At 42.9% G+C, this 18,963-nt stretch overlaps 1 protein-coding gene across 1 annotated transcript in view; it reads right to left on the bottom strand.

The window, feature by feature from the left end:
• Positions 1-18,963, bottom strand: part of FYN (FYN proto-oncogene, Src family tyrosine kinase) — a 140,285-nt gene that overhangs the window by 33,880 nt on the left and 87,442 nt on the right. Inside the window, exons 4-7 of the mRNA XM_082480601.1 lie at positions 5,603-5,860; positions 4,913-5,009; positions 1,372-1,470; positions 160-263 (exon numbers count right to left, since the gene is read on the bottom strand). Of these exons, the coding sequence (XP_082336727.1) occupies positions 160-263; positions 1,372-1,470; positions 4,913-5,009; positions 5,603-5,849 (547 nt within the window). The 5' untranslated portion in view covers positions 5,850-5,860. The remainder of the gene's footprint in view (positions 1-159; positions 264-1,371; positions 1,471-4,912; positions 5,010-5,602; positions 5,861-18,963) is intronic.

Genomic DNA, 18,963 nt, shown 5'->3' with positions numbered 1-18,963 from the left:
TCTAAGGCCTGGGATGTCCAGACATCTAATTCCCTAGCACACATAGATGCAAGATGACACTTATCTCTTTCATACCACTGAAAACAGTATTTCACAAGCTTAGCATGATTTTTTTATATATCTTCTCATTCATAGTCAGAATAGCTTTGGACAGCCTACCTTTGGTAGTTTCGCTTTCCCGGATCAGGAAGGTACCTCTGGGGTTTCCAAATGACAACAGCTGCCTCTCAGCATCTTTTCGGCCAAGTTTGCCAAAGTACCACCTTAGGGAAACATCAGAAATAGTAAGACAAACGCTACATAGGATTACCAGGTAACGTCACGGAGCTCCGACATGGAGGATTATTTGCGGAAACTATAGTTACTCAAGTATATTCAACCATTTTTGTCATACTGTGCCTCTTTTATTGTGGTGGGAACCTAATGTGAAAAACTGCATAGTAGATGTTGTTTGTATATATTGTGCAGTAGCACTTTGCATTAAGCCTATCATCAGCAGATGCTGAGAGGGCTTGTTTGGTGTCTTTCGACAAAGGCCGGACTGACAAGCAGAGAGCAAGACTTGGCAGGGGGAAGGAATAGACAAGGAAAAGGGCAGAAAAATGCATCGCTGCTGAAGAGCGGTATTTTTACAGATGTTGCTGGAAATGACATATTTGACTTACATAGTGATGTATTAGTATTCAGGTTTTTTTTTTTCAGCACAGCTATAAAACCTCAGTAGAAGGACCAGATGCAACCACTTTACTGTGCTTGTGTGAGGCTTTCAGAGTTTCGGTACCTTTTTCCTTCCTGCAGCATTTTTTTTTATTTTTTGTTTCACAATCAATCAAGTACAACCTGAAGTACAGACTACAGTAGTATCTGCTCAGCTATATAAGCACCTCCAGTGTATCTTTTATACTGGAAACAATATAGATATACAAACCACTCAATTTTTTGCATAGCTATGTCCTCATTATGCTGCCTGCTGTATGCGTTGTAAGCATCCTACCTATTGGTAGGTATTTGTTGATACAACGTGCCCTCTTTAATAGAGAGTTTGTACATTAATTGACTCCAAATATTTTTACAAGTTAGTTCAGGAAAAGCGAGGGCACCTTTCACTTAAAGCCTGAAATTAGTCGACGCTCGAATAAAGGAAGTAGACCTATGTTCCTTTAGGTTTTCTTCCTTTGTTTTGACATTGAAAAAGCAGTAAGCTAGTGCTTCTTTTGTTACTAATTACCTAATTATTTATCAGTGCAGTTAAGAACTGAAATAAAAATAATGTAAGTAATTTGAAAAATTGCTGCAATCAATCAAAACCAACTCCTCGAGCCTTCCTCAAATACAGGACTAATGGGTCTTTACAACAAAAAGAAAACATACTCTTCTGCTTGGATGGAATCGACTGGAGCCACATAATTACTGGGAATGTAACCAGTTTCGCCTGTTGTCAAGGACCGGGCCTCCCACCAGTCTCCTTCCCTGCAGAAACAGAGGTGAAGAGGAGAAGTGAGAGCAATGCACAGCTGTAAAGACAATGATCTGACTTTGCTAACAGCACCCACAGCTGCATGGCGTAAGAATCCACAGCAACACATCTCTTCACCAACATGCTTCTGAGAGCGCTGTTTGCATCCTTAACCCAGATAATATACATATTTCTTTACACCTATTATTATTTCAGAAGTGGTTAGTAATGTAGCCTTCCAAACATAGTATAATGTCATAAACAGGCATAACAACCCAGTGAAATCAGGTTTGGTGAGGGCTGGATTTGGATGAGAATATGGAAAACTGTCTCCATAGCAATTGTTCTAATACGGACCCTTGAGAGATCTTATAGAAAAACTGCCAAACTGAACACTGTCACATCCACCGCTAATTTTAAACTTCTGTGGGGATAATTAATCTGAAACCCAAAAGCATCAAAAAGCCATCTATCAACACGGAGTTTTAGATAGCCCTTAAGGATCACACTTCATTGTCTAGATTCCCTCTCTTCGTCACCTGAAGGAGGTATCTGAAGTAGCAAAGGACTTAGCTGCCTTTTCAAATACTTACAAAAAACCCATTCTTCTATAGCATTCAAATATGAAGAGGTCCATGCAGGACCATTTTATGGCACCGTTCCACAGGCATAGCATCAATTTTTATCATACACGTGTGTGCACATGGTACCGTCCTTCAGACAACGCGCATGGATGTAGAACGTGCAGCTTTAAGAGAAGGTTATTTCTCGGCTTTTTACAGGATGCAACAATTTGGGATTTAGTAATCTGTATTTAATTCTCAGCACCAGATTCACTGATGTTTAACTCCTACTGCTACTAATAAGCCTTCTCTCTTCTATTTCTGGACTGCTCAGAAATTTTTTCTCAGTTCCCTTCTCTGTGAAACAGAGGTTTGTTCACCAAATAAAACACTATTATCAAGCGTGGCTAGACAGTTCAGCCTCTTCTGTAAGCAAGCAGTTACAGAAAATACATTGTCTAAGCTATTACTGGCAGGAAAGGTTGTGTCAAGGTGATCTCTTACTTTGTCAACTGCACTTTAACAGTTTGAAGGAGTATGAACCCTATGGAAAACAACTAGAAAACAGCTGTGACTAGTGAAAAAGGAGACATTTCCAATTCTACAGTTCAAAAAAGTGAAGAACAAGTAGTTTTTCTAGAAGCTGGCAGCTGACACTATTTTAATACATCTTGTGTGCATTAGTATGTCAGGCAAATAGCCCTATCTGTTTACGTGCCTGATTTTATCAGCTGAAGTGCTAACCCTTTCCCCATATGTTGCTGCAGAATATTTCTGAGAGATTATGCTATACTGTGGTTGATAAATTGCACCATTACATTTCTTCTCCTTACCATACAGAGAGTCCACTAGATGGAGGTATTTTATCACGTCTAGGGAGGAAAAAAGCAGCCCTGTAGATGATCACAGCATCGGGAACAACCCCCTCTGCTTTGACAGAGCAGCTTAAATCTCTCAAAGCACTGCCAGAAAGGAGGAGGGATGCAGACTTTTTTCACAGCTCTTAATGTTAGACACCCAAGTGAGGCAGGAGGAGGTTCGTCAGTGGGGGTAGCCAGGGTGTGCGGAGCGGCGGTGGGGATGCTGGCCATGGCCGGGTGCTTCTGAGCCCTGAAGTCAGGCTCTGCTCTGAACCACCCCTGCGGTTACCTCTTTTCCCCAGACTGCCCTTGGTATCGTTTCTGACTTCAAATCGCAGGAATACCCCTCTGTACGCCATTTAGGTATTGCTCTCCAGAACTCTTAATCCAAAGCACAAAAGAAATTGCATTTGTTGAGAGTTAAAAAAAAATCCAAACCCTCAGAAAATTCCAGACAAACTAGTTCTGTGCACATTGGCAGATTCTTAAAAAAATGGGCTTCTTTCATATCATTTCTGATACAAATTAAGAGAGGAAGCGTTCTCTCAGAAAAGCTGTTTTCTGGAGATTCCCAGCCTGGGTGTCAGTGCTCCAGGAGCGTGTTAGGGTTGCGCTTATACGCAGACAGAGCTGATTGTGATGGCAACTGAGCTTCTATAATCCTACAGAAAAACCAGTGCATGCTTGATATTTTTTTTTTTCTCTTAGAAAACCTTCCTCCAGGCAGTAATTACCTGCATCAAAATGCAGGTACTGCAACCGCCCACATGCAGGGGAAACTCTCTGGCCCACCGACTCCAAGTATGATTGCTCCAGAAGTCCTGGTGAGCCCCTGATTTCATCAGCTGGCACGTGTAAGGAATTTATAATGTGTGGAATTTCTTTTCTGTTTCAAGTTATGGCATAGTTTGTGCAAGGTTAGGAAAGCAGCAGGCAATGTGAACAAAAATGGATGATAAGTTAAAAAAGGTTTTTTTCCCAAGTCCTAATTTAGAAGTAGAGAGGTTTTTAAGCCGCTGCTCCCTCTACAAGTCGTAACTGAAGTTTTGTGCTTTAATCTACATCAAAGTTCTTCAGCTTCATGGCTTCATGAAATATTCCACAGAATTACCTGATTTTTTTTTTTTTTTTATTATTTTACTTTAATGCAAATTGAGCCAACTCTAACCCTGGAGTTGTTCTATTAAAATTAACAGGAGTTGCACCAGGGATGAATTTGCCTAACTGACACACAGTGTAAGAAAAAAAGATCAGAACAATATCACAAAGTCCCCAGAAAGTGACATACTTGGTTCTTAACCCATTTTTGCCTCTACATGATAGCACACTGAACATAACACAGAGCCTTCAACTTTACGTTCTTAGCCAAGAATTACAAGATGTTCAGATATAGGTCAGTAGCACAGTAAGTTTTAGATGTTATTTTTAAATTGCCAAGGGATATTTTTCTATGGGCAGTTAGTAAAATTAATTTTAAGTTGATGATTTCCAGGATAGAAGTGTGGTTTTCATGCCAAATGCAACTGTACAATGGTGCATTCTCACTTAACAGAACTTCCTAGCATGTTCTGACTGTATCGTCTACCTTTAAAAGGAAAAAATAATGCTTTTAAACTTATGTTGGCACACAAGTCTGGGTAACGTCTCTTTTGTGAATCGGGTTTTAGCTTGTTTCTGTGTAGTGATACTTGCAGTAGATTGCAAAAAGTGTCGTTACTTGCCTTGTAGAACTTCTGTGACTGCTAGTAAAGTACAGAGCTGGTACTCTCAGTTCTGAATATGAGTTTACTGTGAAACGTAAGCAGTGAATCACACAATCTAACACTTATTTTTGAAGTAAAGCTGCATGTGTTTTTTTTTTCAATAATAAAGCACTTTGCAAAATGCAAAGACAAGTAAGCAAGCACAGAGTAAAACCCCTACATATCTTGAATATACATTAGATTTTACTAATAAGATAAGCAGACAAATATAATTCTCAACATTATAAGTTTAAAAATATTAAAAAGCATACTCCCAAGCCTAAAACTTACGAGCTGTTAAGAATTTGAAATTTTTCTCCTTTGTGAAAGCTCAAGTCATCTTCTGTTCTTGCTTCATAGTCATAAAGCGCCACAAAAAGAGTTACACCTAAGGAAGAAGATAGGCGAGTTACACTCCCATCACAAAAAATAGGAGGGAAAGGAACCTCAAGAGATGAGGTGGTTAAGACAAATGTAAGTTACTCCGGTTGCTGAGGAGCAAAATAAACTGAAGCCTCCTACTTTTTGTTCGACCATTCTAATCCCTCTGCTTTTATGCAGCCAGCGGGCACGCCACTGCCGTCAGTTTGTACAGTCATCAGTCTTCTTGGTCTGGTACCCACACAAAATGCAGGATCCCAAACAGGCAAAGGGGGTTTGAAGAGAGGGTTTAGGCATAGCCATGGCAAGTATTTCCTGTTAACAACTTGAGGTGGCTCAGACCACACCTTCCGTTCCCTGGTAGAGGGATGAGGCAGTCAATCAGCCAAATTGGGCATGTATACATAATTTCTCAAGTAAACTCGACCTCCAAGTTAGCAAAGGTAGGGCTGAAGACCCAGCTCCACCCCTACTTCAATTCTTTGCACTATTTCATGAAATAACTCTTCCCCAAACCAGCATGCTGAGACAGCTGTGCCCCTCCTGTAGCTGTGTGACTGATACTCACTAAAAGCACCAAAAGAAGACTTTAAAACTCACCCGTTCCTCCTCTTGTACGCAGTGTCCCTGTATGAGAGGAGGAATTGACTCCACCAAACACAGTCAGTCCTTGGCCTCCTGTGGCATGGAAGTTGTTGTAGTTTGGGATTGAAGTCACACCAAAGCTGGGATAGTGCTGCGGAGTGGGATCTGTCCCATAGCGGTAGCCTGAGCTTTGAGTTAAACTGCCATCCCTCTCGTCAGTCAGTTTTGTTGCTTCTTTATCCTTACATTGCACACAGCCCATTATCTAAAATCCTAGGAGAGGAAGGAAAGGACAGGTGTTCAACCGTTGATGCTCACCAGATCTCTCCCAAACCCACAGATGATGAGGATCAAATTAAGTTCACCACTTGAAAGTTAAGTTAAGAAACCCAACACGGCAGTTTGAATATAAACAGCAACACGTTGGGAAAAGCTCACACAAAATCTTCCTTTCAGTGGTTTCCCATCAGGGCCTGGGGAAGGAGGTCCTGACTGCTCTTATGGTGGTGACAGCTCTCTGCCCAGCCCCGCCGGGCAATGGCTTGCACGGAGGCAGCAGGAGCTTCCCCTCTTGCTCACCCTTTGCCAGGAGGGCACCACTGGCAGGCAAAGGCCACGGCCAAAACATACAGCTGGAGGTGTCCAAGTCTGCCCCCAAAACACAGAGCGAGGCACTTAAGCTCATGGTTCACGTTCGACCTTGCCAACTGCACAGGAGCTGACTTCACCTAAAGGCAATATAACCTTTTTCCATTGCTGGAGCTCTGCGTGACAGGCAGAAAAGCAGACACAATGAGCCGATAGTTCTTACGGCACAGGAAAGTGGGAGGGAGTTATCAGATGGCACAACTAAAACGAAAGGAAGCGCCCTTTTATGCAGTACCAACCTGAAGGGTAAAACCTGCTGGTAGCAGACAGTGGGGCTGCCAAAGGTATACATGAGTTAAGGAACTAGAGAAAATCCTGGAAGAATTAACATGTCGAATGCAGACCATCTCAAAGCCTGGATCCCAGACAGGAGGAAGCCGAGAGGGTACGGCTTGGAAAAAATTGCTTTGAGTTTTTTAATTCTTGTAACCTCTTGTTCAGTCCCCACATGGGGCGTTACCAAGGCCTGGGTTAATCTTTCTTAATTTTAGGTGCCTACCTCTCTCTAGGTGGAGGGAGACAGAGGGTGATTCCCCACATCTTAGAAGCAGCCCTGCAAGATTAGCCCTGTTACCTGGTATTGCTTTTCAGCTGCAAGCTCTAACATCTTATAATCCACGTGCCGGTGCTCCCAAACTCTTTCTTATTGACTTGAGCAGAATCTAGACACAAAACCTGAGTTTCTGAAGCTGAGTGTGATGAATCTAGGGAATCAGATACTCGTCTGGATGCACCCTTGATCTGAACTGGTATGGCGACGTTTACATGTAACCTGGCACAGAAACAACATACTGGGGCTGCAAGAACAACATACTGGGGCAGCAAGAAGAACACTGGGGCTGCAAGAAGAGCAGTGACAATAGAAAAATCTTTACTTACTATACATACTTTGTCCAGAATATATCAACAGACATGGAGAAAATGCAGAGAACAGAAAAAAAAAGAAAAGTATAGCAAAGCACATCTTTTTCCCTCCATATTTCTTTTCATATTTCAGCCAATATCCATCACTTAGGGTAACAAAAAAGCCTATCCTTTTTCAAATATCCTCATTTTTCTGTAGTTGCCAGGCTGGCTATTTTGTATGCCTTACCCCAACATCAACACAGGAAATTGGTTTTGACAAACTCATGGGATTCAGAAAAAACATACTCTTCTGCTGCTAATGCTTGAAAAATTATGCAGCATCTCCCTGCTTGTCTGTGACAGTCCACAGTCTGGATACCTGCTTCCTAAATCTAACCTGCCTAATTATAAAGCCCTTCTGTTGAAGGGTATTTTCTACTATTTGAAGATACTTCCAATTATTCTACAAGCCTGTTCAGAAAAACAAGCACCATTTTAATGTATTTCCCCAAGCTGTACTGCCTGCAGTTAGGACAAGCCTATCGTCTCTTGCTTTTAGCGTAACTTAAAGGTGCCGTTTTTGCATTTCTTTATTTCCTTCAGGACACCACATACATTCAGTAGAGTTCCCTCACCAAAATGTTTAAGTCCCTTCACACAAACAGAAACAAGGACTCCTGACTCTGCGCTTGCTGCAACGGGTGACATGAACGGGGATCCCTCAAGAAACTGAAGTGACAATAGGTCGAAAGAAAGGGGTTTGCAGCCTAGAGCCTGCAAAACATACTGCTGCTGCTACTGCTGTGGCAGTCGTGCCAGCCTCCAGCCTCTGCTCACCCTGGGAGCTGGGTCAGTGCTGGAGGTGCGGGATACCTGTGGCTCAAGGTTGTCCATCCCCAGGACCAGCAGTGACTCCAGATGAGCCCACACAGGGACGGTGATGGGTGCAGAGGTGCCCTGGACAGCTTCATATCAGCTGTGAAAAACTGCTTGGGGAGATATCTCTGCTGCCTTTACCCGTTTCAACAGCAGGACGGTCTGGCTCTGGAGACCCTCTGTTTGGAGATGTCACTCAGAGGTGAGGTTTTCCCGGCTCCTCTCAGAGCCAAGGAGCCCCATGAGCACTGCCAGTGAGTGAAGTAGGACCACAGGGAGGTTGAGGGCTCCACGGGGCTCATCTCACGGTCATCAGCACTGGCAGAGCCCCAGGAGGCTTTGGGTGGGAGGGACAGGTTTGGGACTCACTGCTTGGTCCCTGCTGTGCCTCTGTGAAAGCGTGCCTCTGGTGTGCCGAGATCAAAACGTGGGCAGCGAGCAAACGCTGCATGGGAGATGCCAGAGAGGGAAATCCCAGCTCCAGAGAAAGGGCAGAGAGAGGCGCCAAATGTCCAAACAGGGAAGAGTGAACCATTAAAGCAGACTGGTTAAGAAATGCAAGTGCTGGAACATACACTTATTCACCTCAAAACAGTTAAGTGATACGCAGGCTTTACTATCTGAAGAAGAATCTCAGCAGCCTTTTTGTTGGCTTGCAAACTTACCTCCCTGTGAAACTATCGCCTCCTCCCTTTCCTCTCCCAGCTCTGTTTCTCCTCTTTTTTTTTCCCATGTGTTTTCATGGTAAAATGTAGAAAAGAAAACGAAAGGATGAAAGACAGAAAAAGATGGCAAACTTGAAATATGGGAGAGCAGTGGGGGAAAGGGGTTTTCCTGTTCATTCACAAACAATCAGCTGAGCAGGGAAAAAAATCTCTACTGCAATCTGGGAAGATTTCACTTGCCAATTTACAATTGCTGACAAGACAGCCCTTACATGCTTTATTTACACATTGATGAGGAAAAAGTTAAAAAGACAAATCAGGTGCAAAAATAAAATTGTTCAAAGTATTAATTCTGAAAAAAATGAATAAACCAGGAGATGTTAGACATATGTACTGGTAATTTCAGAAAAAATAATGATTTGGGGTTTTGTTTTTGCTAGGAATGATATAAATAGAAAACCAGTGAATTACCATTTTCTTGGGTTTTGTTTGGTTTTTGCTCCCTTTATCTTTTTGCTGGCAATAGCAGCACACAGGGAAGGAGAATTTGATGCAAAGTGAATGATTGACAATAAGGGCTTTTTCTTTCACTTGCCCTCTCCCACTTTGTCACAGTGTCTAGACAATCCGAGTATAAAGACTGCTTGATCGTAGCTTCTTGTAAAATGTGACAGAGGGTGTTACATGCATGCATCTTTTCAAGCCAAGCCCCTGAAAGTTGTCTGTTCCTGCCTCAAAGAAACCAGCATCACAGGGAGCTGGCTAAATGTGAGAGAATACATGTACGCTTAAAGTGATTTCAGCTAACTCAGGAGTTTCATAGACAATAAATATAACCTCCATTCAGCATTGGCCTTTGTGTCAATGAATGGATTCCAAAACCTAATCTCCTTCAGTATCACAGAGCAGGCTTTTAATATCCGAAAGTCTCATCTCCCTGCATGTCAGCATTTGGAGCTGTGGAAGGCTGGAGTTATCCAGCCAGCTCTGAGATCACCAAACAAAATCTGGAGCTGTTTTACACTAAACTCTCTAGAGACAAGCACACAGCGTTGTTCATCCAACATGCTGTGCAACTTACAGTAAAGGAACAAGATTTTATTCCAATCCCATTAGCAAAGGCAGAATTTCTCAGTTGTGTGAGTTATGGGTCACGCAGCATTATCATAATTTGACAACGGTATTGTTAAAAGGTATGTTACTAGCCTAATTAAAATGAATTTTTCTGATGCAAGCGAGTTGTATTTGTTTATTTTAAAGTTGTGTTTTTATGGGCAATATAAAACATGTGTTTTCATGAAACCATAAAAAATGTACATGGTTTTTGAGACTTCCTTAGAGACAAATGAAAATAACCATTATGTTATTTGTCTCCTTTCTTGTCCTTGCTATATTTCTTGGACTCCAACATTTACATTGCAAGCAATCCAACATCAGCCTAACCAGAATAGTAGTTTCCTCCCACATGTTGGAAACATTATTCAACAAAGATATACAATTAATTATGTCATTATTAATTATTTATATAGTCACAGCACCTTAATGGCTTTCAGTTAGGAGACAGATGAAGGCTAAGACGTTATTAACACTATTATTATTGTAAATCACCCTCCTTCAGTTTTTCTGTTGGTTCTTGACACAAAATGGAAGCCAAGACTGAAACACCCACCAAAGCCAGACATCCACTCCATTAACAGAAACAAAAGCAGCCCTCTGTTAGCTAATCAAAGCCCAGGAAAAGTCCAGGAGTACCAGGAAAGTCCATTTTTCATACTCGTATTTTACAACTCAAAGCTCCAACACATATTTGAAAAGCAAAAATTACTGATGAACCTTTGCTTAGTCTATTTTCTGCAGTTGTAAGCCAATGGGAAAAGATGGATGGGAGGAAGACTGGTGTAAATTCACTCCTTCAGAGCATCAGAAGGTTTTCCATAAGATTTTGCAACTTGCAGCTGAAACTCTGAATTACGGTACCTCTTCAGAACCTGCTTTTTTGAATGTTGTAGGAGAAAATGGGTCCTTAAAATGTTTGAGAGAGGGGTGCAAGGGGGATGCAGGAAAACACCTGTCTATTCGGCACCCTCCTAGCCATGCCAGAGCCTCTGTCCTCCAACCCCTTGCGCAGGAAAGGAGACCACCATGGGACAGGGCTCCAACCTGCTGAAGAGATGTGGAGCTGGTTCAGACCCAGCAGGGCGCATTCTCCTTCCTCTTGGTTTTCTCTGGAATAAAAATTGATGGTATATTTTTAGAACTCCTTTCAGTGAAAGACATGAAAGGGAAATGCTGAATGACTGGTAACTGTCAACTGTCTTTTTGTGACCGAATCTTACAAATCTTGTCTGGAAAGCACCAGCAGGAAAGCTGAGTTAAGAAACAGTTATGTTAAAAAGGAATCAGAACAACAAAATCCTTGGCTTTTATTCAGTGTCTGTGGTGAACATGCTTGTTAATCAAACCAAGGGTTGTATCCAGCATGGCTGTGAAAAATATATTCTCTGAGGGATCTCTTCTTGGTGTTTTATGTTTTGCTGAAAGCACCACAGAAGTATCAGTCTGTTACATCAAATAAGCCAAATTTCATGACCTACAGTAGGATTTAATATTAAAAATGCCATATTCTGAGTTACTGTGAAGATGCAAGAAGGACAGAAAGGGCTTCCCAAGAATAAGAACTACAAGAATTTTTAAAAGTGACTTTAGTTTTCCATGGAATGCCTCCTGCAGACTGGATATGGGGAATAATCAACACAGAAATTTACCCTGAAGCTGAAATGTCTTACTTTCCATGCCACCATTAGTAGTTCCCTAGAGAGAAACTGATGGAGTACATATTTTGAAACACAAGTCTGAGACACATTAACCCCCCCAATTTTCAGAAAAGTCTTGCTCACCTCCTTTGACTATTACAAGTCATTAGGAAGGCATTCCAAATTGTGCAACAAATAGACACTTAAATCTAGTCCTGTATAGGTCAGTAATTCTCATGCTGTCTGCTTTTTGACCTCTCTTTGACTTACATCTATGCTGATGGGAGCATTTTGGATTTCCAGAATTAGTTCTGTGTCAGTTTCAAGCCAACTCAAATTAAACAGATGGAATAAAATAGCAACACTTGTTGCCTTTTTTTTTTTTTAAATTTATTAATTCTGGGATCTTTTAGAGGACCACCTTCATTCCAGCTTGACCAGTGATTCCACAATTTTTAGGAATCATAAAGCAGGTCAATAAGATATAAACAAATGCTTTAAAATAATTGAACTCTTGGGTGTTATTCATTATTCCTCAGGCTTGTGGGTTGTGGGTTATATGTATATGTTATATACATATAATTTTTATACTAATGCCTGATCTAGAAAGAATAGAATTTTACTGCAATGTGATAGAACTGGTTCAGCCTTGAAAGAGGCTGTAGACTGGGGATTTGTGTAGAATGCCTTCAAATCTACATGTGCATCACACCTGTCATATTGCATTAAAAAATGTAAATCAGAGAAGATGCAGTAGTACCACTGGATGTCCTGCAACTATTAAAGATATGCAGAAAATCTCACAGACACAATGTGGTATTCCTGAACAAAAGGCCAGAAACACCAGGGCAAAATTATAAGTCAGGTATGTATCAGGATCAACGACTGCATTGAAACAGCATTTTTAGAAGAAAAAGAGCACAGAAAAATGCCTGGGCTGCATTAATTTGACTTTTGAAGAGACCCCTTTAATGCTTCACTCCCGGATTCTACTTTAGCGGGCTGAGCAGAAAAATCTCAGCAGTTTAAGTGCTTGTTTCTCTGTAGCAGTCAAAAGTCAAGCCACTGCCCAGTGTCAATGGACATCCATGGCCGGAGGAGTAGGAAGAGCAGTCAGTCTTAGATGAGCTCCTGCTGCCATACTGCTCAAAGCAAATGCCTCTTACGGTGCTGGAGTGCTCTTACTATTGTTTCCTGTCAGCATAAAGTTGCTTTGGAAGTCTTCTACAATGGTGGCAGAAGGGATTCAGGAAAAGGAGCAGCTCCTGCTGCCATGAGAAGAGCAGACCCTGCAAGGAGCTTTGAAGTGCCTTATTCTGCCCTGCTGTTCCTCCCCATTCGCTGAGTGACTGGGATGTGGCCCTGGAAACGACAGCTTCCTGACACTACAGATGATGTTTAAGTCTTAACACATGTCTGCAAAGCATAACACTGTGCTTCCCTTTCCTCTTTTTCCCCTTTGCAACCTGAACTAAAAGTCAGTTATGAAAGATGAAGATTTGGACAGGAAGATTTGCCAGGAAGAAAGGGACAATGAATGTCTTGATAAACAGATCCATCGTCCTGCTAGTGGGGCATGGTTCCTCTTCAGCAAGAGATTCATTACAATCTAGACAATCTATGTATTAACTGTACATCTACACATTCTATTTATTACATGCTAGAGAGGAGAAAGGAAGTCAGTGTTCCAGCTGGGCAGGAGGGACAATAACCTTGTCCACATGTGGTGCTTGTTTGAGGGACAGTTGCGGTGGTGGGACTGGCCGGCAGCTGGCTGGTGGGGCGGTCACCTGGCAAGGCCACAAGAAGATGCATTAGCACAATGTGGCTGTTGGAGCAGCAGTAATCAAAAGCTCCCCAATGCAAATGATGTAAGAAGATGAGACAAACCCTCCAAACCACCCACCAAAAGGACACGTTGCCACCCTTTCAGTTTTCTGCAGCTTCTTTGCCAGCCAAGTCTGTGAATGTCATGGCCTCATCTTTTTCAAAAAACAGTGATTTTTTTTCCACTCTCTGTGATACACCCCTTTCAGCAAAACCAAAACAGAACAAAATATAACAAGCAATTAAAGCAGAGTCTCACCCTGCAATCTCTTAAAGTAACAGTAACTGAGTTACACCCAGTACTGTCTCAGGACTTTTATTACTTAAAAAAAAAAATGCTCTAGAAAAACTCAGCACAGGAAGATCAGTTCTGCAGAGAGTTTCTTCTGTGATTTTTTCTTTTTGCATCAACATCCAAAGTTTAATTTTAATCTAAAAGAAAGAGGATTACATATAGCTAACTTGAGAAGGAAGGCCTGCAGGTTTTATGTTCATAAACCAAAGAGCAAGTCAGCCTCAAAACTGCACTTAAGATGCCTTTCTTTTTTTTTTTTTCTTAAAATGAGGTTTTTTTTCTTAAAAGGAAGCTTTGAAATTAACAGCTAAAGGCAGCAGCTACACACAGTAAGGACACTGCTTACTCTACAGTTAAGCCCCTCAAAGTATGGGTCTATCCTTGGTTCTGAGTAACACACAAGAACATCATGTAAATTCAATACCGTGATTTCAAGCCACATTCCTCCTTCATCAGGCTGCTTGTGGTAGCTCTATTCACGAGCAGAGAGAAGTGGGTGGATGGTCTGCATAAGCATTTTGAGCTAATGCGCCTAAATTTTAAAGTGCCTTTTAAGTATATAAATTAGAAAACCTGTACCAAGAGAACAACTGCTGCAAATGCCAGAATCATTTCATCTTGGAAAAAGAAGTAGTGAAACAGTGTCTCCACTGATTTCCTCTTTCTTTTCCCCTGTTAAGAGAACAGAAAGATGATTGCAGGTTGATTCACACTGTTCTGATTTTTTTCTTTCAATTCTTATTTTAAGAATCTAGCTGGGATTAATGGGTGTTCATCTGATCCACAGTATGGAGCAGAATGCAAAATGTGAATCAGGATGGGCAGGAAAGGAAGGGGGAAAAGGGATTCTGTACCGCGAATAGAAGTTTTGCCTGTTTGCTTCTTTGGAATATGTAAGAAGCATAGAGAAAGATTTTCTCTTAAAAACCCCCATTGTTCCCTCCCCACCCCCCTTTGCCTATGCACAAATGAAACTAATCTCTTCTCTGCCTTGTCCGATTCCTGATTTGTGACTGAAGAACTTGGAGGATGTGACAGCAAGGAAACGGGAACAAGCTGAGTCCCCAATCAGGAGATTATTTACTTTGAGACCATTCCAGACACTGTTCTCTCCCAAAGGGGCTCTTGTTTCACCTAGGTTGCTACTGCTAAGTGTTATTTAAATTCCTTATTTGCCCAGTTACATTGGGGAAAAAAAATGCTCTCCTTCCTAAATAGGAGCAAAAATTTGCCTGTGGCCAGCTCGCAAAGAAATCCCCACCATCACTGCAGCTGGCTTCAACTACAACAGCAAAGATGCTTACAGGTAGAGACCCCAGACAAAGCGGTAACCGCAGGGTGACAAAGGCCAGTGAGCAACCAGAGTGCTGAAGGTACTGACTACATCAGTAACGGGAAGACAGGAAAACTCTGCCCACAGTTACACACAACAAAAAAAGTGCTACTAGTGAGACCTGTTTTCTCAAAGCCAGCTGTTGCCACTGTGGGTTCAGTGTGTGACAGCGTACGTAAGTGTACTGGGTCTGGATGGGGTTAAGTCTCTTCTTAGCAGCCCAAAACCTGCTGTGCTTTAGATTTTTGACCAAAACGGTGTTGATAACACACCCATGTTTCAGCTATTGCTGAGCAGTGTTTGCATAGCGTCAAGACCTTCTTTGTTTCTCACTCTACCCTCACAGTGAGTAGGCTGGAAGTGGGCAAGAGGTTGGGAAGGGACGCAGCCGGGACAGATGACCTCAAGTGACCAAAGGGATATTCCACACTGTATGACATTGTGTTCAGTGATAAAATCTCGGGGTAGTTTTTTGAAAGTAGCCATTGCTCGAAGACTGGCTGAGCATTTGTCTGCTGGTGGGAGGCGGTGAGTGAGTGAGTGCTTTCGCATCACTTGTTTTCTGTGTATTTCCATCACTAATTAAACTGTTTTTATCTCAACCCACAAGTTCTCTTGCTTTTGCCTTTCCGATTCTCTCCCCCATCCTGCTGGGGGGCAGCGAATGAGCGACTGAGTGGGGGCTTAGCTGCTGGCTAGGGTCAGCCCGTCACAGTGCATAATATGTAAGTGATGATCTCGATCTGGAAAAAAACTTCAGAGGCACACGGGTTAAGTCTTGTTAACCGGCCAGGCAAGAATTGAGATACCGCCTGGAGATGAATTCATCAGGATTACAAAGATAACACATTACCATCTAGTCCATTTTTAGCAGAGATTCTGAAATCTGGAAAACCAGAGAGTGGGAGGCTGAGATGATAGTGAAACACACTAACATGCATTCCTTGTTATAGAAGACTGACAGTGTTGATGCATGCAGTCCAACCACGAGGCCACTAAGACAAATGATTCTCAACGCTGTTTTGCTAGCTACCCTACAAACTGCAGCTCCCCATGTTCTACAATCCTGTGCTGCCACAGGCTTCATCTGTGCCACCGGGGATGTCTTGTAGGAAGTCTATGGTCAGTCTCTCCTTCCTTTTAACCACACGTAGTCCCTAGTACCAAAGATCTGGGAAATGTCCCTAGAAACAGAGATAACCTACACAAACCTGGATAGGGCAATCGGCAAAGCAGGACATTAACAAGAGGGGAATCAAGACAGAATCCACAAGAATGGGAGGAAAAAGAGAAGCTATTGTCCCCTTCCTTGGCTTCTGCTGAGAACCAGTGACCCACAGCAAAGTCCTTCCGCCTCCAAAGGCGGATCAGTACTGTTCAACTCAGAGTGGACGCTGCAGTATCACAAAGCCCAATGAGGTTGCCTACACCCCAATGCTACCTCAGGGAACTCTAGGAGGTAGTACCGAAACTGATACACATGAACCTATATCCCAAAAGGCCTGCTCCTCTCTATCTCTCTCTGCTTTTCTTTCTGTCTCCCTCTCCTGCCTCTTGAAAAGATACCAGGTTTCAAGATACCAGCAGCAGCAACAGGGGAACACAAAACAACAATGCTGGAGAGATGCTATCTCTCCTCGATGTATTGTCCTCTTTGCCTTGGTATCTGTGTATATGGTTGTAGGACTGATGAGTTTTCATTTTTGGTGATTAATCCCACAGCGTGCCCTGACTCTTTGGTGGCTGCACTGCTTGAATTGGAGTGTCACAGCCTGGGGGAGAATGGGCCAACAAGAAACATGGCAGAACATCACAGGTGCTTCAAGAGACAGGACTGTGAGTTTAAAAAAGGAGTGATGGTTGGAGAAAATCATGAGGAAAGGTCACTTCTGTTAACCAGAGAAGATGGGGCTTAAAAAGGGATCAGATGCTAAGGGCCATGAAAAAGAGATTCTGCTGGGTTAGTAAGTATTTTGCAAAGGAAGCCAGCAAACAGCTAGAAGGCCCTTTTGCTTTGCTCAAAGTAATTAAGTATCACAAAGCATATGGTAGTTCTATTTTTAAGTTTTATGTCCACATCTGAGGACAAGTAGAAGAGATAATTTGATTTCATGACAAACCTGAGGTCATTACACATACTGCTCAAGGAATGATCTGCAAGGGATGCTCATGTGCAGTGACTCTAAGCTACAGGTCTATAATTTGGTCCTTTAGCTTAAAGCTACTGCAATATCCTCAGTGCAGCTACAGGAGGTCCTACTTGAATCCTTAATGGCCTAAGCAGAAAGTCACATTGAAATAATGGACTAAATGGAAGCTGTGGGTATTTAGGTTAGGTGTCAGGGAAGAAAATCCTTTCTATTGGCAAGGACAGCAAAACAACCTGGAACAGATTGCCTAAGGCGACGTGAAGGCCGGACAAGTATCTGCCAGGCACGGCACTGCCTCTGGTCAGGGACTGGGTGAGTCTCTTTCAGTCCAGTTTTCTATTACTCAATGAGTGACAAAATCAGCAGACACAAACACTTTTTAATAGCCCCTTCCCTCAAGCTAGAGGAAGTGCGATTTCTTTATTTCTCTCACTCCCTCTTTTATTCTTTCTCAAGGTTCATACGCTTAGGAGAAGAACTGTACTTTAAATCTGGCTTGTGAATGAAGGTACATTTGCAAAGCTCTAAAAACCCACCTGAAGATCCTGTCAGTCACACAGAACAGAGTGTGGATATTTGCCCAAGTGGACATCTGCTCAACCTAGCACGCAGGATTATCTACAACGGTGTTCCTTGACCTGTGATCCAGGGAGCACCAGGGTCCATAAATCATTAGGTGGTCCACAAGCCCATCGCACATGCATGACCAAGCAAATACACATGCACTGGACACCATGCCAGCATTTTGCGGATGATGCTTGAGCTCCCTCTCACACTGCCTGTGTGCCCCCCCCCCCCCCCCCCCCATTTTAACTGGTTCTCTGAGTATGAGCAGTTGTAAAGCACTGACCTAAAGTGCCCCCAGGACAGCTCCAACCATCCTCATCAGGAGAATGAAAAGAGATAGACAACAGAGTTTTCTCCTGTTTCTTTGTATTTAAGACAAAAAAGACAAGTGCAGGACTGGATGGCAATCTGGAGCAGACAGTCAGGGTTTCACCTTGTGGACTACACAACTGTCAACAATTCAGGAGACCTGGAGATCCTGTCTGGATTTCCTTCCTGTCTCCTAGCACAAAAAGACAAAAAGCTGAAGACTGCAGAAGTTAACAACCAGGTGAACAGCACAGGGGACAGACATCAGATTTGTGGATTGCGTTGTAAAGAGAAAATGACCTCTCTATAGGGAACGAATGCACTCTCTGTAAGCCAGCCAGGCTAGGCGAGTCAGACTAAATAAGCAACCGAAAGCACATTCAGCACAAAACCATGACATCAAGCAAAACATCAACCAAAGCAGAGGCTGTAAGAAGATGGTCAACAGCTAGTGGTCAACAGCTCAATGTCCAGATGGAGACTGGTGACAAGCGGTGTCCCTCAGGGGCCTGTATTGGGACCAGTACTGTTCAATATCTTAATCAATGACATAGAGAGTGGGATTGAGTGCACCCTCAGCAAGTTTGCAGACGACACCCATCTGCCTGGTGTGGTTGACATGCCTGACGGACAGGATGCGATTCAGAGGGATCTGAACAGGCTTGAGAAGTGGGCCTGTGTGAACCTCATGATGTTTAACAAGGCCAAGTGCAAGGTCCTGCATATGCGTCAGGGCAACCCCTGGTATCAATACAGGATGGGGGAGGAAGGGATTGGGAATAGCCTGAGGGGAAGGACTTGGGGGTACTGGTGGATGAAAAACTGCACGTGAGCTGACAATGTATGCTTGCAGCCCAGAAAGCCAACCACACCCTGGGCTGCATAAATAGAAGGGTGGCCAGCAGGTCAAGGGAGGTGATTCTGTCCCTCTACACTCTGGTGAGACCCCACCTGGAGTACTGTGTCCAGCTCTGGAGCCCTCAGCACGGGAAAGACATAGACCTGTTGGAGCGGGTCCAGAGGAGGATCATGAAAATGATTCTGAACTTATGAGGACAGGCTGAGAGAGTTGGGATTGTTCAGCCTGGAGAAGAGAAGGATCCAGGG

The sequence above is a fragment of the Vanellus vanellus genome (assembly GCF_965231255.1).
Source record: "Vanellus vanellus genome assembly, chromosome: 3".
NCBI lineage: Eukaryota > Metazoa > Chordata > Aves > Charadriiformes > Charadriidae > Vanellus > Vanellus vanellus.
Note: the sequence above shows the minus strand (reverse complement) of the source record. Positions and strands in the feature narration are given on the sequence as shown.